Source organism: Hylobates moloch, unplaced genomic scaffold (genome assembly GCF_009828535.3).
Source record: "Hylobates moloch isolate HMO894 unplaced genomic scaffold, HMol_V3 SCAFFOLD_2, whole genome shotgun sequence".
In the NCBI taxonomy this organism is placed as follows: Eukaryota; Metazoa; Chordata; class Mammalia; order Primates; family Hylobatidae; genus Hylobates; species Hylobates moloch.
In genome coordinates this window covers 167923338-167945159 of record NW_026652277.1, presented here as the reverse complement: position 1 = coordinate 167945159, position 21822 = coordinate 167923338, and the positions used below count along the sequence as shown (strand labels likewise).

The 21822-nt window shown below is 36.8% G+C and overlaps 1 protein-coding gene across 4 annotated transcripts in view; it reads right to left on the bottom strand.

Annotated features, from left to right (window-relative positions):
* Positions 1–1857: 1857 nt before the first annotated feature.
* The window catches only part of WTAP (WT1 associated protein), a 29405-nt gene continuing 9440 nt past the window's right edge, over positions 1858–21822 (bottom strand). For 2 of the 4 annotated variants that reach the window (XM_032161734.2, XM_032161743.2), the window contains exons 3-8: positions 19410–19465; positions 16333–16391; positions 14410–14537; positions 9831–10009; positions 4595–4749; positions 1858–3149 (exon numbers count right to left, since the gene is read on the bottom strand). In XM_032161734.2, the coding sequence (XP_032017625.1) occupies positions 2566–3149; positions 4595–4749; positions 9831–10009; positions 14410–14537; positions 16333–16391; positions 19410–19465 (1161 nt within the window). In that variant the 3' untranslated portion in view covers positions 1858–2565. Of the gene's footprint in view, positions 3150–4594; positions 9611–9830; positions 10010–14409; positions 14538–16332; positions 16392–19409; positions 19466–21822 lie in introns of those variants that run through there. The other 2 variants (XM_058435645.1, XM_058435644.1) reach the window with 1 other exon arrangement.

Genomic DNA, 21822 nt, shown 5'->3' with positions numbered 1-21822 from the left:
TCGAGGATACATTTGCCCAAATCAATTAAGTGTAATACCAGGATTCAAACCAATTAGATGCAGAAGCCACTCTATCACCTCTTATCATAGTCATACCAGAAAATAAAGCATCTAACTCCAGAAATGAGAAATACTGACTCTATGTACCACAGCATAAGTGCTCTGAGTTATTCATCAAGGCAGACTCAACAGAAACATGAAAATGTCACATTAACAGTTCAATATTAAATTCAGTCATAAAATTGTATCACTGGTTGAAAAATTAATTTCCTACCACAAACTCTTGATTACATTACACCAACAGGACAGAGAAATTCCATTTTTGTTTAAATTGGTCAAGTTGAAGGATGTACATAACAAAAGCCAAACACAGTATCTGATATATCAAACACCAAAATGTTTAATCACATGCAAATTAAAAATCGTACAGGATTTTTTACTCACTTGAGCAGACTGTAGAAAAGGTTAATCAAGGCTGGGCACAGTGGCTCACGCCTGTAATCCTAGCACTTTGGGAGGCCGAGGTGGGTGCTTCACGAGGTCAGGAGTTCGAGACCAGCCTGGCCAACACAGTGAAACCCGGTCTCTTCTGAAAACACAAAAATAAGCCGGGCGTGTTGGTGCACGCCCGTAATCCCAGCTACTCAGGAGTCTGAGGCAGGAGAATTGCTTGAATCCGGGACGTGGAGGTTGCAGTGAGCCGCGATGGTGCCACGGCACTCCAGCCTGGGTGGCAGAGCGAGACTCTCGCAAAAAAAAAAAAAGAAAAAAAAGAAAAGGTTAATCAAGAGACAGTGCAGTAATTAATATACTTCTGAAGACCGGATATACCTGTATCAGCTAAACAAGCAAAAGCAGCAGTTACTTTCAAATAAGTTGTACCTCAGTTTTCGAGTATTACAACTCCACTTCCAAGGTTCCTTGATTGTATTACAAGTTATGTCTAAAACAATACTTTGCTTTTAGCAGAAATGGAATTTCAACCATATATGAAAGCTACACATTTGAAGGCCATTCAGTATCACAGACTTTTATACTTAATTACCTCTGAGAAAATGGAGCAAACTTTGACATTCTTCCACCTTAAAAACATTTTCTCCTATCTACATTCTAACACCCCTTACTCATGTAATATTACCAGATATGTTGCTGGTAAAAGTCAGTAGTACTGGCCAGCGTTTTAAAACAAACATCACTGACTACAAAGATACTCTACTTGAAATCAGACCACAAAAAACAAACCTTGCTTTTCAATTAAAACTCAAAAAGGGCTGGGAGCTGTAGCTCACTCCTGCAATCCCAACACGTTGGGAAGGCAAGGCAGAAGAATCCCTTGGGGCCAGGAGTTTGAGGCCAGCCTGTGCAACATAGCAAGGCCTTGTCTCTATTAAAATTAAAATATATGTAGCTGGGTGTGGTAGTATATGCCTATAGTCTCAGGTACTCGGAAGGCTGAGGTGGGAGGATCACTTGAGTCTAGGACTTTGCGGCTGCAGTAAGCCATGACTGCACCACTGGACTTGAGCCTAGGTGACAAAGCGAGACCCTGTCTCAACTTAAAAAAAAAAAAAAAAAAAAAAAAAAGCCTAAGAAATAGATGACTATTTTCTTTATATTTTTCTGTATTTTAAAATATTTTGTAACAATTATAAGTCAAGAAAAAATTTTCAATGTAGCCCTAAACTCCAGCTCCGTTTTGCAAAATAAGGCATAAATTAAAAATTGTGTGCAAAATCGTAATCAATGCTTAATTAAGTTTGACTGTTGTGGTACTTGAAGGATAATGAGTAGAAATTCAGTGACTCAATGAAAATGACAAATGCTAAACATACATCCAAAACAAAACAAAAAAGCTAATTAAGGAGTTACAATAAAAATCTTTATTTAGGTTTGGTCAGTACAGGTAAGATATACTGGAGTCACAGAGCAATATGCATTAACAGGATACAACAGTTCATAAAAACTGAGTAACTATGCACACAAATTTCTTAAACAGTCACCTAAAGAGAAAATGCACAGATGTATGGTGGAAAAAACTGTATCTAACACTGAAACTACTACAGGACTCCATCAATGAGTCCAACTTTTAGTGATAAAAAACTACTGTACTGGGCAAACTTGGCAGTCATAAACCCACATCTACTCTAACAAGTCTGAATGGTGCATAAGTACAGTAACAGCATGAGTAAGAATGCCCTTACACAGCACAGATTCTACACAGACATAGATTTATACAGACGTCATTGTGTTATATTTTAAGGAAAAATTTCCATTTACAATTTCACATTAACTCATATAAAAATAACTTGACCCTACACAAAATGTCCTTTTAGCAACATTCAAAGTAATTAACTGTTACAATTTCCAAAGGGGCAGAGGTATTGAAGCAAAAAAAACAAAACAAAACAAAAAAAAAAACAGAAAAAAACAAAGAGAAAAAACAACAACAAAAAACAAAACATACACCCACAAAAAGGCAAATTGTGACAAAAGTATGCATTAATTTTCTGGACAGTATCCTCTCCCAAATTAAATGACACTGTATAAAAATTTGCTGAAAAAATATTACAAAACTGAACCCTGTACATTTACACTTGAGTCCAAGCCATTCTGAACGTGGCGGGAACCCACAGTTCGGTTACCTTTCCCACTCACTGCTTTCTCCTCTTGAGGGTCATGATTGGAGTCTGTGTCATTTGATTGGTGTGTGAGAGAGTTTTCACTGCCCGTGGGAGAGTCTACACTTTCATACCCCGCACTGAGTTGATTTACGTAACCACTACCTCCTCTGCCAGTTCTCTCCTCTGAGCTGTTGGAGGACTTATTACCATTCCCTGGAGAAGAAGGAAAGTCATCTTCGGTTGTGTTGCCCTCCCTGTGAAATCCAGACCCAGACGTCCTCTGGCGGGAGGAGCTACCATTACTTGGTCCGTTTGTCAGACGGCTGCAGTCTTTACTTGTGGCCTCTGACTGTTCTACAGGTTCAGAAGCTGTAGTCCTGCTGGTACTTGGGGCAGAGGCCTGAGACTGCTGCTGCTGGTACTGAGCCAACTGCTGGCGTGTCTCCTTCAGCTGCTGCTGCAGAACTAGAATGGTACTCTGCATACCCTCTACTTCTTCATCAAGCTGGATGATGAAGTCATTCAGTTCTGTGCAAAGGAGAGTCAGACCAACTTTAATATCGCTTATAACATTAAAAAATGTTTCTTTAGTGCCTGCCACAAAGCAAGGGAGTCAATAAATGCTTAAGTAAACAAATACAATTCTAAAATCACACTACATTTAAAAATTTTGCTTAGAATCTTAAAATATGACTGAGTTTGTTTTGGGGGAAGTCAGATACTTAACATACAGTTGGCCCTCCACATGCAACCATGAATTCAACCAACTGTAGAAGGAAAATATTCAAGGAAGAAAAAACTGGGTCTATACTGAACATGTACAGATTTTTTTTTCTTGTCATTATCCCCCAAACAATACAGTAAAATAACTATTTTCATAGCATTTATATTGTATTAGGTACTGTTAAGTAATCTAGAGATGGCTCAAAGGGGAAGATGTACATAGGTTTATATGTAAATATGACATCATTTTATATGAGGGGCTTACTGTGGGAGGTCCTGACACCAATCCACCACGGATACCGAGGGCGACTGTATTAAGCAACCAAGTTAAAATTGTTTTGATCCATCTTGCCATATGCCTGATTACAGCCCCAAAGTTTGACTCACGTTTACTTATGGGCCCACTATGGCCAATCCCCTTATTCCTGACCCAGTGCCTTAGTTCCATAGCAGGTCTGATCCTTAAGGACAGTGTGGTCCTCTATAACACTCCAAAGAGGCCCATGTTCTCAACCAAGGACTGTTACATATATAAGGACAAAAGTCACAGGAAATAATTCCTGAAGATTTTGAAAAGGTAGGTAGTTCAGAAGAAATTACTTGGTTACTGATCATCTTTGCAATTAACCAGACACTAATTTTCAATTTAAAATTTCAAAGAATTTGGATATTTTCCTTATTAATAATGCACCTTACAAAGAAGAGAAACAGGGATAAAGCTACACTTGCACTAAAAAGGATGGAGACGGACAAGTTTTGTTTATCTCAGCAAATTTAAAGATTAAATCTCTTATTCACTAATAAAACCTTCACAGATACAATCAACTATATTACTTTCAGATCGCTGAAAACTACCAATGTTTCTAAAATTTACGCTTAACAAGAAATGCTTAAAAAGATATTCTCTCTTTCAAACAATGAATACAAATTTGTCCATCTTGTTAAGTAATACAACACCCTTTTATCTTTTACCAAATCCTACCCTCGACTAAAAACAAAAATGAAGAAATTTTGAACAATAAAGAATTAGGAGGGTGGGGATAAACATACTAAAATTATATGGCTTTGTTTGCGGACTCAACTAAAAATGCTTCATTCACAATAATATACAATCATAGAGCAGAGGTTAACAATGTACAGAATCTAACCTATAATATTCATGACTGGCAGTTTTAAAAAGCCAATGCAAAGTTAAGAGAACTTTTCAAAAAAAAAAAAAAAAAAAAAAGAAAAGAGAAAAAACCCCTTACCATCCTGACTGCTTTTAAGCTCCTCACTGTATTTCTTCTGTAAAGCCAACTCTGCTTCAAGTTGTGCAATACGTCCCTGGGACAGCTGCCTTCCAAGCTCTTGATTCTCCTGGATAAGCATTCGACACTTCGCCATTAACTTTTTCCCTGTTTGGCTGCAAAGGAAAGAGCCATCCATCACAAAATGAAGACAAAACTCTCTGTCTTTGCTTACAATTATTACAGTGATAGATGTAACACATACAAACATAACTCTATCACAGCAGATGCTTCCCCATAATTACCATCTTCTTTTCTGGGACACATCCATCTTCTGCATTTCAGTATTTTGCCAACACAGCAGCAAAAATAAACCCTAAACAAAAAGTGCCCAAACAGCTACACCTTGTTTCTATTACATCAATAATCAATTCTGAAATCCATCTATTTTCATCTCAAATTATCACTTGAAATGGAAACAGAGCCAGTTAATTAACACACACCTTGGCTATACCAGTATTATTACACTAAGGAATCTGGCACTTTATCAGAAAAGTTCTTGAAAAGGTACATGCAACATCAATCACAAATACTTCTCTATGAAAATCAGTACCTACAAATAAAAATGAATGAGGGTATTCTTGCTAGAAAAACATTTAATAAGGATTTTCCTTAACAGGAAGTCCTCCAGCATGGGCAACATAGTGAGATCCCAACTCTACAAAATTTTTTTTAAAAAGTAGCCAGGCACACATGCTTGTAGTGCCAGCCTCTGGAAAGGCTGAGGTGAGAGGACTGCTTAAGCCCAAGTGGTTGACGCTGTGACCATGCCACTGCATTCCAGCTTGGGAAACAGGGACCCTGCCTCAAAAAAAAGGAGAGAAGGAAGTTTTCTGGTACATCCATCTTCCATAACTCTCAAGAATATATTATATTAATTGAGGCACATTCCGCAATTAAGGTTTTTTTTTTTTTTTTTTTAAAGACTTAAGACTTTATTAACAGAAAAGATCATCCTTTTGACACAAAAATAAGACCAGTGGTCACGTATCACAATTCAAACATGCAAATATATGCCAATCTAGGAGTGTCACACTTTCCACAAATTAGTTTCCAAATGCTAGTGCAACATACTATAGAACCTATGTGTACATACATAGCAATTGCAAATATGTAATGAAAAGCTCAAATGTTTCCCAATAAAATTTTACTGCTTTTCTTTAGCCTCAGCAATAAAAGGAGAAATTATTTGCTTGTTCTTGTAATTATTTATGAAGACAAAAAAGAAAAAAAAAATGATCACTTTTAAAGGGATCTAAGTAAATAATTGTGATAATTACCTTTGAGACTTGGATAAAGACAGTGTGACATTCTTGTCCTTGGGGTAAGTCCAGGATGACCTTATTGGTTAAAACATTTTTTAAATTCTAGTCTTTCCTTCTTCTAGTGAGGCTTTCACTTGCCTGATACACTACTTCAGTATGCCTTATAATTTAAAAATGAGAGTATTTTGTAAATAATTATCAGTCTTTGAAGTGTTGCATGGTTCTTTCACCTACAGCATATTTTTTTTTTGAGATGGGGGTCTCACTGTATTGCCCAGGCTGGAGTGCAGTGGCGTGATCTCAGCTCACTGGAGGCTTGATGTCCTCAGGCTCAGGTGATCCTCCCACCTCAGCCTCTGGAGTAGCTGGGACTATAGGTGTGCATGAGCACCCCCAGCTAATTTTGGATTTTTAGTAGAGATGGGGTTTCGCCATGTTGCCCAGGCTGGTCTCAAACTCCTAAGCTCAAGTGATCTGCCTACCTCAGCCTTCCAAAGTGTTGGGATTACAGACATGAGCCACTGTGCCTGGCTGCAAGTTTTCTAACCTAATGTAATTCAAGGAAAAGTTTGTAATTAAGCTTTCTTCCAGAAAAGAGTTCAACCTGGGTTACTACTGCTCAGAGGAGCCCAAGGGTGAAAGCCACCAGTGAGCATGTGGTAAAGGCTTTATTCTTTGATATGATAACTTTATTAGCTGGTGTTCTTGTTCACTGCTACTGTAGCTCCAGATTTCCACCATTTCCCATGAGCACTCTCAGGCGTTAGCCTCCACTGAACATCCACTTAGAAATTAAACAGTGGGAAAATAAGAGATATGCAAGATTGTTAAAAACAATGGAATTCCTTCCACTTTACTGCCTATGCTCTCAAAACTGTCTTCTTGCAAAGTATATATTTCATTGGTGTTTACAACTAACCTTCTTACTATATGAATTTTAAAGAGTAGAAAAAGACAACTGTAGGATACATTAATTTGTGACCCGACTTAACCCCATATAAAAATGTCACAAATTCTAATGCAAAAAAGGTTTCGTTTAAAAAGTCATACCTTTTAATAAATAAATGTCTGAGCTAAGATAGTCATATCACGTTTAAAACTAGTGATTAGTAAAATAAATTTTAACAAAACCACAGTTTTGAAAAATAATTTAATTACAAGTAATTGTTTTTGAAATAATTTTTTTAAATTACAAACAAAAAAATCAACCCATTCCTAAAATCGATTAACCCACAAACATAATAGAAAGCACTTTGAAAGATATACCTCTAAACACTCTAAAATGTGTGCATTCTCACATGAATGAAATATTTTAACTGAACTGGACAGGTTATTTCTGGGAATCTTTCTTCCTCAAAATTAAAACAGAAAAACAGTAAAGCAAAGACACACACACGCGCGTGCGCGTGCACGCAACCCAAAGCAAAACCCATTCCACTACTGGAAATATTCCAGACAGGGGATTGCCTGAGCCATTATTTGTTTCAAATTAGTGATGTATTTATAGTACCTGATATACTCTGGCTTATAGCCAATTTTATAGAAAAAAATTCCATTTATAAGCGATTCAAATAAATTATGATTCCTTAATATAACAGAAATACACTATGTAACCATTAAAAATGTAGTTGTCTAGATACACTAAAAAATGGAAAAATGCCAGAGACCAAGTAAAAAAAAAAACAAGGTGCAACTCATTTGTGTTTATGGTATGATCACATTTGTTTAAAACAATATACATAAAATGACTGTATACGCATAGAAATTATCTTGATGATACCCAAGAAAAAGTAATAGCAGTTACTGCTCTTGGAGAACAGAATGAGGATGTCAAGGTCACATCTGGGAGTGACACTCACTTTTCATCTCCCCCTTTCTCTACAGTATTTCAATTTTATACACAACCATGTATTATCTTATTAAAAGAGAAAATTTTAACAATGACAAGAAAAAACCCACAGAACTCATGACTGTTATCTAAGTGGCAAAGAAAGATGCCTGCTAAATTTGGGTACATGTTAATAGTACATTTTATGGATTACTTTTCCACTAAAATCTACTAAAAAGATACTTAGGCCATTTCTACTGTGAACTTAAATGGTATAAAATATTTACAAAAGCCTTAATGCAAGCACATAAGCTAATTTCAAACAGATCTGGTTACTTACCCTCCAACCCTCACAAATAGTGAGAATTTTAGAAGCAGATTTCTTGCTGAAAAGTCACACAAACCACTTCTTCAACCCACCCTCTGCCCCACAATCAGTTCCCTAAAGCACAAACGTATGATACTTACAATTGATTTGAATGATTAAGAGAGAACTTAAGTCACCCTTGTTAAAACTGCACTTAAACGTTGGGACAAGCTGGAACATTTATCTTCCACTCATCTTAGACTCCATTATCACCAAGCGAAAATTTGAATTGGTGACTTATAGAATGATCTGACGGAAAAAATTCACCTCCAGGATTGGATGGAAGCATGAAGAAAATAATGCCTCATTTATCTAAATGATTAAATGAATTTGCTAGAAATGATCACTATACCTTTTTTCAATTCACAAAATGTCTTACTTAGGCCAGCCCACAGTTCCAACACATTATCTTCTGGCAGACACCCTGTGAAGCTGTCCCGCGTTACTTCCTACTGCAATACCCTGGGACAAAGTGTCATAAAAGTAACAAGTGTCAAGTCTCCTTGTCTTTTATGTAGGTCTTTTAAAAATGAGGCACAGCGCCTTTTCCTTCACTTTGAAGAGCACAGCAACAGTATTTCCAAAATGAATCTGCTCTCAACAGGCCCTCCCCGCCCCAAATTAAAATGTTAGAGAGTACAACAAAATCATCATAATATTCTTTGAACTTAAAAAAAAAACCAACTATTTCAAGGCACATTTAATTTAATATCAAGGTGCAATACAAAAGGCCCAAATACAATGAAGGAACACATTCCCCCATTAACACCAACGACAAAGCTCTTTTAAAACATGTGCCTGTTGAATGGAATGGGGATTTCATAAAATTCACTAAAAAAAATAATGCAGTGAGTCTCATCACAGCTAATATCCTTATACAATCTAGTTGTGAAATGAATGTTTATAATGCTTCAAACAGTTTCAACCTGAAGTTTGATACCACACCTTCATGTTTGTACAGTCCTCAGAAAGATTATCTACAGTTTTTGCAACCATTCAAACAACAAACCATTGAATAAAACCACATTGATTAAGGCTCAAGCAAGTAATATAGAGCCCCAAACTAAATGTTTAAATATATGCGCTACTTGTACGGACATCTACCATTTGATTCTCTCATGACTATTGAAAGTTGGTTCTCAGCAAATAAACCCTTTAAAGGCAAAATTCACCTCATTTGAGTTTTGACCCAGAAGTTCAACAACAATCATGAAGTCCACAGTCTTATTGGCAAAACTGATACACAGTGTCTCTAAGTCACTATGCTCAAGGTTAAGAGCGATGCATATTCCGTTTTTACATTTTACTGGAATTTTACATGTTCAATTCATGATTTAAAATCTCTAGGTTTTCATTCCTTCAAACTGTCTGAAGACACAGTGTGCCACAGACTTAAGACTTCTGCTTCTCCCTCTATTTTCTTCAAACAGAAACATTTCTCAAGTGTCTACATGTTCTAGAAGGGGAATTTTTCGGAGGTGGCCACTTCTTCGGAATAGTCCGACGCCATCAGGCCTCTGAAGCAAGGGGAAGGGGAAAAGAAAAAAGCTGAAACACAAGGTTCATCTGGTAAGTTTTACATTAACCATTACAAGCTGGACAGTGTAAGAATGTGGCTTTTTTTTGGCTCAAAAAGTCTGAGTCTTGGTGTGGAAACGAGTACTTGGCTGTCCCACCACAGCTTTCTCGTAGTGGGACTGTCAGGGAAGTCTTGACTGGGGAGTATGATTTGTTTACCTATCAGGCGTAAACTTCCAGGCACTCAGTTCATTTTGGGCTTGTTCCAGTTTGTCTTTAGTCTGTTCCAGTTCACCTTTCATTTTTAGGAAAAACAAGTTGATCGCTGGGTCTACCATTGTTGATCTCAGTTGGGCAACGCTCGGCTGCTGGACTTGCTTGAGGTACTGGATTTGAGTCTGTGCAAAGCAAAAGAAACAATTACGACCAAATCAAAGGAAACATACATAAGAAGGTGGGGAAAACTCCCTCCATTCACTTGATTTACCAACTCTTTCATTAAGCTCCTCCCCTCTTTGATCCTGAAATTCTCTAGAAAAATCTTAAAACTTTCTAGAAAAAGTACAGATTAAAAACTATTTGATGAATATGCTTATCACCCCGATCTGATCACTGTACATTATATGTATTGAAACATCACTATGTAGTAGTCCTTGAGTATGTACAAAAATTATTTGTCAATTAAAAAAATAACTATTTAAGGTTACTCATTTAGGAATTGAGGCCATTTGATTACATCTCCAAATCTGGGACTTAACTTTAAAGTGGCTACATACATTTTACTTTACAATCTAAACATTACCAAAAAACAAACAAAAATCAATGTTATATTTACTAAAAATGCTGACAACCCACTGGAAAAAAGCAAAGCTTAAAATATTAATTACCTAAGAGTTAATGAAGTCTTTTGGTTTGCTTAATTTTTTGCCTATGGAAATTGTTCTATGTAAAGTCCCCTAAAAATACATCAGGTGCAAGATTATAACTTAAAATACACATTTGAATTTCTAAAGGAAAAAATATACAGTACTTATAGCTATAAGAGTTGCTGTTACAGCTTTATGAAAGCAAAACTCTATAGGACCTTAAGCCAAAATAAAGTGTAATTCATATTTTTCCCCTTCTGAATAGATCCGAATCATAGAATTGTAAAGCTGGAAAGTAACTAACCTAATCCAAACTGCTTATTTTGAGATTAAATAACCCAACTGTTTAGTTCAGTGCCATAGCGGGACTAGAACTCTAGTTCTCCAGCCTTCTGATTGCCAGTCTAGAGCTTTTTCCACCATACCAGAACCCTTCTACTTACATATGAAACCTTCAATTTCGACTTCAGTTGTGCTATTTACTAGCACACTAAAAATACATTTCTAAAATATGAAATATAGTTATTAGCATCAAATTCATCATTTTCTGCATACTCAAAGTAGATCTGGCCCAAGATCTAACTCCATACTAAGGTTTAAATAGGATTACAGTTAAAATTTTCTAATATAAATTTAGTAAAAGGAACAAATATACTAAGTGGTTTGGGAATATATTTGTTTCATTGAGCAAAAATCTAGTACAACTGCATAGTCAATGTGAAGCCAGCTGCTAAAATAACTTAACAGAGCAAAAATAAACCATGAGTTACAGTACACTCCATGTACTGACAGAACTGATTAAAACAGTCTACAGCACTGAGACTCAGTTACTATTTAGCTTTATAAAGACCCAACAGTCAACACTTTCAATCATGAAGAGAGGTGAATCTGACTAGAATAAATTCCATGTTCTAGGGAAGAGAACACTGAGTAAAGTGTTTTCAACGTTAGTTTTATTCCTAAATCTATTTTGAGTTGATTGGCAAAAGACTAAATGAAAAACAGAAATATCCCTGAGGTGAACAAAAATGATAGATTTTACTTACCAACAAAATAGAATATAGTTCAGAATATAGTATATAGTTCAGAATATAGTAACTACGTGGCTAACTTATGCCTTACACTCAAAACTAACTAAATTGACTACTGATGTACTTGGCAAAGACTGCATGCAGACAAAAAAATAAAGCATTATTATTATTAAAAGGTCAAATGGATGAGTTAGTATGCTGGACAAACAAAAGATCTACACAAATAGACTCCTAAGGATGTATTTTATTTTTTCTAAGCTTAGCTTAATTTGAAATACCAAGTGTAAATGCAGCAGCTCTGTTTTAAAGGACAGGTACCTAATACAAACCTTTCCACTATTTTTCACTCTCAAGAGGGTAAGAAACCCTCCTTCTCAGGGCCAATCCTTTCAACCATTTGCTTAACCTATTCCCTCCGAACTCCTATAGTACATAACTCCCATTCTTTCTACTCTTTAAATTCAGTTTCTCTCACTTCCCACTTGACAGTTCCTCTAGAGCAGGGATATCCAATCTTTTGGCTTCCTTGGCCAACAACCTCTTAACTGCCAAGTCTAACGAACAATTTTAAATTCGTATTGTACAGAACTTTATGTATGCCTTTGTTTTAATCACTTTATATTTTGGGGAAGGAGGAGGGAATGCCGGATTTCCTCAGTTTTCCTAACACCACACTCTACTCTTCTTTTAAAATTTGATCTTTGTAGGCTCTATCCTAGTAGCATCATTACTCCGTCAAACAAGACAAATCTGAAGCTGTGATTCCTCCCTAGAATTTTTTCATTCCTTCCACAACAGCATCCAAACTAAACAAGTCCTATTGACTGTGCCTCCAAAACACCTATTCTATCCTGTCTGTTATCACCAGTGGCTTCCTGTATTTCATCTGGACTATTTTAACAGCCTCACAGTTGGTTTTCTTGCTTAAAGTCCTGTTCCTCTCAAATCCATCTTTCATACTCAAGCCAGAGTGATCTACCTAAAATGTAAATCTAAATCTGATCCATCACATACATCTCTTGGTGAAAAATTCTTCAGTGGTCCCCTCTCTTCTAGAATACCCAAGATTCCAGCCTGACTTCATCTTTTTTCACTCTCACCTGAAACTTTATCCTCATCTGCCATATATAATCTTGCCCTTTCCTTGTGATTTTGCTCCTGCTGCCCTGCCCTGTCTACAAAACCTCACTTGTATTATAATTGGAAGAATAGGAAGTTGCTCAGCTGGCGTGTGCAGGTGACAGCTGTTAAAAAAAAAAAAAAAAAAAGGCTGGAAAAGGTTAGGTTCCATTACAGTTGAAATAACCTTAAAATCCAGGTCGAGGAGACAAGAGTGATGAGGTATCACCGAAGGCCTTGACCAGGCATAATATGATCAAAACTGCCAGCACATATACAACAGATGGAGAATCGGAGGTGCATGAATAGCACACACTCTGTGATGTGCACACATCAACTATGATGTCAAGAGTAGGAATCCAGAAAAGAAAAGGAATTCAAGACATTCTGATCCTATGAGATATTAACATCAACACCATCTATTCACACTCTGTCTCCCAAGTGCTAGCAGTCTAAAGGTAAGATCCATTTTTCGTGTAAAGGGAAATTTGTTAAAACATTCATTAGTAACTATGGAGAAAGAAGTATTAGTGGTGGTGAGAATTACAACAAAACTGACAAACAAAAGGACAAAATGTGGTAAGAAGGTAGAGAAAATGATGATGGGCCAGGTGTGATGGCTCACACCTATAATCCCAACAGTTCTGGGAGGCCAAGGAGTAAGGATTGCCAAAGCACAGGAGTTCAAGACCAGTCTGGGAAACATAGGGAAGACCTCATCTCTACAAAAATTAAAAAATTAGCAGCGCTTGGTGGCGCGTGCCTGAAGTCCCAGTTACTAGGGAAGCTGAAGTGAGGTGTGATTACACCACTGCACTCCAGCCTGGATGAGAGAGAGGCCCTGTCTCAAGAAAAGGGGGGGAGAGTAAAGAAAATGATAAAAGCCAGCCTTTAGAAAAGTAAAATGTGAAGAAGTCATTTAGTAACAACTGAAAGAAGAGTGAACAGGTACTTTTGTGGAAATTTAAACAATCTCTGTAAGGGAAGTAAAAGGACTGTGACTGAGCCTTAAGGAACATTCTATTGGCAAAAGAAACAGGAACAGGACTGTGCCCATAGATTTTTGGTGTCTCCAATGACCAGAATACTACCTTAGAAGATTTTAATAACACATTAGAAGACTTCTATATGTATCAAATGAATGGAGAGTACACAAAGAATTGAAGAAACATTCAGATTTTAAAATCAGAAACAAGGATACAGCTGCCTCTAATTATTTTGTATAATTACACTGTAAGATTGAGCCTAAACTACCAGAGCTGGATGATCAATTATGTCACTAGATTTCAGATCTACGTAGACATAGTAAATACTACACAGTACACATCAAAGTTCTAACAATTAAAAAGGAGACAGTGAAGAAGTTGCTGACACTAGGAAAAACAGTTCTATACACAGAAGGGACAAGACAGCAGAGATAAAGTCATCAGATGGCTCTCCTAATCAGTGAAAGCAAAGCAATAAAGAGCAAATGCTCTTTTATTGATTACACCCTCAGACACCAAGGTATCTGAAAAATGTCTGGAATTGATGAACTAATATTTATAAGGCATGAAAATTTCAAAAAAAAAAAACCAAAACTTTGCCATCTTGGCCACAAAAAAATATCTAAATGAGACATTATCAAAATTTTTCATCTAGCATTCTTAAAGCTCAAAGCATACGTACCTATAAAAGATAAGCTCTTATATTTAGCATTAAGTGTTTAAAATTAACATGTAATAATGTGGACTAAAAACCAATTCCTCAACTAAAGACATTTATATAACTTGAAATACTTACAGTACACTCTTGCATCTCTTGTTCCTTGGTTGCTAGTCGCATTACAAGGATGTTTTCCCTGCGTGCAGACTCCTGCTGTTGTTGCTTTAGTTTCTCTTCAGACTCTCTTAGGCCAGTTACATCATTAGCTGATGATTAAAAAAATATTATAAATATAATTTTAAGATCAAGTTCTAAATACCTCTGTCAAGAACAATAAAAACTAGGGTCAAAAAATTAATCAAGTCTTTAGTTTCCATCCTAACTACTTTTATAACAAGCGAATTTCTTCCCGGTCATGAGAGCTCCTTTAGGAGGCAATGGTGTCATAGTGCTCCATGGCTACTAACTGAATTATGTTTTTATAGTTTCATCTATTCCCAACAGAAGACAGGAAACATCTGTGTTATACACTATTCACAAATCCTGATTAGTATGTTTTAACCTATTTAATATAAAAATGCTGTCTGGGCACAGTGGCTCACGCCTGTAATCCCAGCACTTTGGGAGGCCGAGGCAGGTAGATCACTTGAGGTCAGGATTTTGAGACCAGCCTAACCAACATGGTGAAACACCATCTCTACTAAAAATACAAAATTAGCCAGTCGTGGTGATGCATGTCTGTAATCCCAGCTACTTGGGAGGCTGAGGCAGGCAAATGACTTGAACCTGGGAGGTGGAGGTTGCACTAAGCCCAGATTGTGCCATTGCACTCCAGCCTGGGCAACAGTGCAAGACCCTGTCTCAAACAAACAAATAAATAAAACAGTAATAACTGCTGGACAATTCGTATTTTAAACTTGAGGCAGGATCTTATTCTGTTACCCAGGCAGGAGTCCAGTGGCACAATCAGGGCTCACTGCAGCCTTGACCTCCCGGGCTCAAGTGATCCCCCTGACTCATTTTTTTTTTTTTTTTTTTTGTCGAGACAAGGTCTCCCTATGTTGCCTATGCTGGTCTCAAACTCCTGGGCTCAAGTGATCTTCCCACCTTGGCCTCCCAAAGTGCTGGGATTATAGGTGTAAATTTCATTTCGTGATTCTATGGGTAACATAAGTCATGTAAAATTAATTTCAGGGTTTAACCTTCTGAATTAGAAAATATATATATATATATATATATATATATATATATATATATTTTTTCGCTGTATCGCCCAGGCTGGAGTGCAATGGCGCAATCTCGGCTCACTGCAAGCTCTGCCTCCCGGGTTCACGCCCTTCTCCTGCCTCAGCCTCTCCGAGTAGCTGGGACTACAGGCGCCCGCCACCACGCCCGGCTAATTTTTTGTATTTTTAGTAGAGACAGGGTTTCACCGTGGTCTCGATCTCCTGATCTCGTGATCCGCCCGCCTCGGCCTCCCAAAGTGCTGGGATTACAAGCGTGAGCCACTGCGCCCGGCCTATATATTGGTTTTTATACTCAACAAATAGTATGTGATTCAAACAGTAAAAAGTGAGACTAAAATGGCTTAAAATGATAACCTTTCTTATTTTCAGCAAATTTATCTGTATATATTAAATATAATTAAGTTATATATATTGATTTAAGCTGTCATAAATCTGTTACTGGTTGCTTCTATTTATTTCTCTTCTAGACAAGTAACTCATGCTTCAAGTCAAATTCCTATGTAGAAGGGGTTAGGGACAAGTAAGAAAAGTTTCAAGTAGTTCTGAGTTACTGTATCTATACTCAGAACCTCGCATATAATTTTGCTAAGTCATGTCATTACATGAGTATTACACATCTGTCTTCTCCAATGACTGAGACTGTGTCTCATTCATCTTTGTATTTTCTTGCACCCAACACAGTGCCTATGTATAGTTCTTATAATAAAATACGAGAAAAATTACATTTGCTTTAATAAAACCAATTACCCTTTTGATTGTAACAACAATCAAAAGGAGATTATTCAGTCTTTAGGAAGCTAAAACTCAAACTTACAGTTAAGATCTGTGTACTTGCCCTCCAAAGCTTGTACATATGCTTCATACTGTTTCCATCTAATAAAAAAAATCCATACATTAGTTGTTACAATAAAATAGTTTTTATTAAATAAACTAGAAGTTATCTATAAACTCACAGATTTTAGTAATACTGAGCATTCTTCTGGATTTTTCATTTTAAATCTAGTTTTTTTTAGACAGGGTCTCGCTCTGTCCCCCAGGCTGGAGTGCAGTGTGGTGCAAACAGGGTCTGGGCTCAAGCGATATCCCTGCTTCAGCTTCCTGTATAGCTGGGACCAAAGGCACATGGCTAATTTTTTTGTAAAGATGGGGTCTCACTATGTTGCCCAGGCTGGTCTTGAACTCCCGAGCTTAAATGATCCTCACACCTTGGCCTCCCAAAGTGCTGAAATTACAGGCCTGAGTCACCACACCCGGCCTAAATCTAGTTTAACTGATAATAAAGTAGTCCCTCATTATTCCTTGCCATTTTACAGGAAACAGGTAAAAGGAGATATATAGAGAAGGTGTTTTCTGCTGAGAACATGCCAAGCATGCTCTGGGTGAGATCAAACTCCAGATTCACTTTGGTGTCACTGATGATGTTCAGGATAATCCTAGGTTATAGAATCTGAAAAAAAAAAATCCTACTGCTGCTTTCGTATGTTGTCCACTTAGAAAAAAAGGCATATTAGAAATGTGCCTCATTATGTAGAGTTGAAGGTTATCTTGGCTCTTTTGTGAAAATATCATGTGACTCTTCTCAAGGTAATATCAATTTCTGCCTGTAAACATAGGGGGAGAATATAGCATTTTTCAAGACTGTAATTTAACAATCACATCTAACTGTCAGAAACCTGCATAAATGCCATATGCTATCAGAATATAAGGGGACTGTTTTTCTTCATTATACTTCTCTACCCTGAATATATACACTGCTAGGTCCTCTTAGCAATAAAGATTTTTCCTAGTCTTATTAGGCAGTTCCTAATGGAAAGTACCCTGCCGTGAATGTCTGCCATCCTGCATACTTAAGAGCCATGTTTTCAAGCTGCTCTTCAGGTACAGTTAATTAAAATTTGGCTTTAGAAAACCATTTTATAATCTTAAAAACAGGCTTGTCGTGAGTTATTAACATTACAACATAATCAACAAAAAGGCTCATGCCTGTAATCCCAGCACTTTGGGAGGCCGAGGTGGGCAGATCATGAGGTCAAGAAATTGAGACCATCCTGGCCAACACAGTGAAATCACGTCTCTACTGAAAATACAAAAAAATTAGCAGGGCATGGTGGCGCATGCCCGTAGTCCCAGCTACTTGGGAGGCTGAGGCAGGAGAATTGCTTGACTGGGAGGTGGCGGTTACAGTGAGCCGAGATCGCGCAACTGCATTCCAGCCTGGTGACAGAGCAAGACTCTGTCTAAAAAAAAAGGAAAAGAAAAACAAAAAACCTTCCTAATACCAGACTAATCCACTTTCTATATAAACACTAATGTTCAGCCAAGGCCATGCTTTATTTTTATGGCACTTACAACCTAGGACACATACAGTTTACCAAATATTTGGGGATGTATAGAGAAAGGTCTTCAGTGGAGGCTATGAAAGAATGATTTATTTTAGAAGAACAGAAAAATATAAAAACTGAAGCAAGAACATGTATATCGCAAGGATAGAAGGCACAGACTAGTTAAATAAGTAGCAGCTGGTTTAAAATCTCCAAGAGAATTAAAGAGAAAAAAACTCACCTAAAAGTCTTACATGAATTCCCTAAGGAAAGATGTTAAACTGACCGCAAGGAAATACACTGCATATGATTTAGAAACCTTAAAGGTATCTTAAAATAAAACATTTCTATGATTCTTTATTAAGATTACTGATTTTTCCCCTCCCACAGTTAAATCAAGAAAATGACTGCACAGACTAACCAGAGCAATTATGTAAGAAGGCATAAAAAAAAAGTGTACAATGCCAGAGATAGGGAAAAAAAAATCACGGCCAGGCATGGTGGCCCACGCCTGTAATCCCAGCACTTTGGGAGGCCAAGGTAAGAGAATCACTTCAGGCCAGGCATTCAAGACCAGCCTGAGCAACACCTCACCTCTATTATAATTTATATGCACATTAAAACAAACAAAACCCAGCATTGAGTACTAGTATATCTTAAGTAAGTATATACTTCAGCATAAGACAGAAGTGTTTTAGAATACCAAAAATTTAAATTTTATGTGCAGAAAGACAAAGGTATGCAATGCAAACTGTCCTATGTATGAGATTATGGCAAAAAAAAAAAAAAAAAAGATAAAAAGTGTGTTCATAATACAGTAGCTGTGCAAAGGTGAAAGTAGGAAATTGTCACACTCTAGGAAACAACAAAATCCGTGTTAGCCTATCTCACAAAACATCTTTTCTCTCCTCCGCTTTCAGCCTGTTAAAATACTCATTTTATTTTTATCTATAAGTTATCAAGAAACTTACTAACCACAGCAATAAAATACAGAAAGAATATATTTAAGTTATAAAACAGAACATCCTACTTCCTGATTTCTTACACAATCTAAAAAGATTATACGCTGTACTTGACAATCTGCTTTTGTAAGACATTTACAAGATAACCACAGAAATTCGGAACTGGAAGTCACCTTTAACAATAACTTAACCCAACCTCTTCAACTTACAGATGAGAAAATGAAGAGTATGAAGTTATATGACATGGTGAAGGTCACACTAATAAGAAAAAGTAGCCTCACTTCATTAGTAAATTATGTATTTCTTCCATAAATATAAGTGCATCTTTTAGGATTATATTTTTTTTCAAATGTTAAACATGAAAGGAAAAACTACACAAAACAAGCCATATATTTGTTAAACTTATAGCTTCCTAGTAGTTCTTTAAAGTGTTACGTTTTCCTCAGTGTTAATGTAAGAAATAGGTCATAGTATGCTCAAAAAGTACATTAATTATTTGAGGATATAACAACATTAAAAACAATATCTGGCACAAAGACAATTACAGTGTAGAGTCACAATATAATGTTCTATAGAAAGACTTTGTTTTTGAACAAAGAACATTTTACCTTAGAATTAACTCATCTCTTGCCATAACTTTGAAGTCTGTTTCACTCAATCGAACCTATAAAGAGAATTACAATATGAATTTAGTGATCTTCCTGAAGACACAAAGTTCTATAATGAGACCTATGAACCATCTCCCGAGTTTGAGATTTAAACGGCTCAGTACATATTATGATTAAAAAAAAAAAGTGTTTTATTACAAAAGTTTTTTTTTTTTTTTTTTTTTTAAGGTGAACTATTTGGTATCTTAACAATGGGTATCATCATTAGGAAAATGCACATTAAAACCCCAGGTATCACCACACACTGATTAGAATGGCTAAAATAAAAATTAGTGGCAACACCAAATACTGGTGAGGATTCAGAGAAACTGAAGTTTCCTACACTGCAGGTAAGAATGTAAAATGGTATCTGAAGAAGTATGGCGGTTCCTTTTATTAATACAACTAAAAATGAATGTGCCATATAACCCAGCAGTTGCACTCTTAAACATGTATCTCAAAGAAATGAAAACTAACATGCAAGCAGCTTTACTTGTAAAAGCTAAAAAAACTGAAAACTATCCAAATGTCCTTTAACAGGCAAATGATTAAACTATCATACAGGCACACCATGCAACACTTCAAGCAATAAAAAGAAACAGGACTACTGATACATGAAACAATTTGTATAAGCCTTAAGGAAACTGTGCTAAGGAAAAAAAAAATAGTCTCAAAAAGATGCATACTACATGATTACATTTATATAACACTCTGAAGTAACAACTATACAAATGGAGATAAATTAGTGGTTGCCAGGGGTCAGGCAAGGAGAGGGAGGGGGTAGATGTGGCTATAAAAGAATAACTCGATGAAGCTTTATGGTGATAGTTCAGATATGTATCTTGATTAATGATGGTTACACAAAGCTAGACATGATAATAGTGCATATAGCTCTTCCCTACTCCCCCCACTAACAGTGCAAGTATAACATGAAATGTGAATAAGCTCTGTGGATTGTACCAATGTCAATTCCCTGATTTTCATAGTTATTAGAGATGTCTGCTAGTCACGCAAGATGTTAACAATGAAGCACGCTCAGTGAAAGTTGTACAGAACCTCCCTGTACATTTATTTGCAACTTCCTATGAATCTATAATTATTTCAAAATAAAAAGTTGAAAAAGGGCATAAGCTAACATGCTTCAAAAATTGAGAAACAGTATATTCACTACACCAAATAAAGGCTGTAAAGGTGAGATACCTCTCCTATCTCAGTATAAAATTAAGGCTTTGGCTGGGCATTGTGGCTCATGCCTCCTGCACTTTGGGAGACTGAGGCGGGAGGATATCTTGAACTCAGGAGTTCAAGATCAGACTGGGTAACATGGCAAAACCCCATCTCTACCAAAAAATACAAAAATTAGCCAGGCGTAGTGGCACACCTGTAGTCTGAGCTACTTTGGGGGGCAGAGGTGGGAGGATCGCATAAGCTGGGGTACGAGGCCACAATGAGCCAAGATTGTACCACTGCACTCCAGCATGGGTGACAGAGTGAGACCCTGTCTCAGAAAATAAAAAATAAAAATAAAATAAAGGCTTTATTAGTATTCCCTTACAAGACACTTAAATTTTTTTCCTTAAAAATGTTTCAAATTATAATACTAACCAGTAAAATAGTATTACCATAAAATGCAATGGGGGAACTATTATAGTGTAATATACTGAAAGGCTGCCAGAGGCAGCTCATGCCTATTATCCCAGCACTTTGGAAGGTAGAGGCAGGTGGCTATCTCTTGAGCCCGGGAGTTCGAGACCAGCCTGGGCAACATGGTAAAACCCCATCTCTACAAGAAATACAAAAAAGAGCTGGGCGTGGTGGCACTTGTAGCTCCCAGATACTGAGGAGGCTGAGGTGGGATGATCGCTTGAGCCCAGGAGGTGGAGACTGCAGTAAGCCAAGATTGCACCACTGCACTCCAACCTGGGCGAGAGAGCAAGACCCTGTTCCAAGGGAGGAAAATCAAAGGGTACCAGAGGGAGCACACAGTAATTCTCAGATTATGAAAGCATAGTACAATCTTTTATTCATTTAATGAGTAATTTGACTCCACAATAGGAAACTTCTGTAATATCTAAATTATTCACTTAAATATTAAGTTTAGTAAGCTTTCCCAATTGAATCACAAATTCCTCCTAGAGACCACGTTACCTCTTTTTTAACAGCCACTGTGTATGTGTGTATGTAAGAGTAACTAAACTCAAGGTAGGAATGCACAACAGGGGGAGATTTGAGACTAGACAACAAAACTTCAGAGAAAAAGGTAGAATTTGAAAATTAGCTATAACCATTTTTTTAAATAAAGTGTTTAATTACAATCAAAGGGATTTACACTAGGAAAATAATAACAATATACTCATAATGTCCATTTTTGACA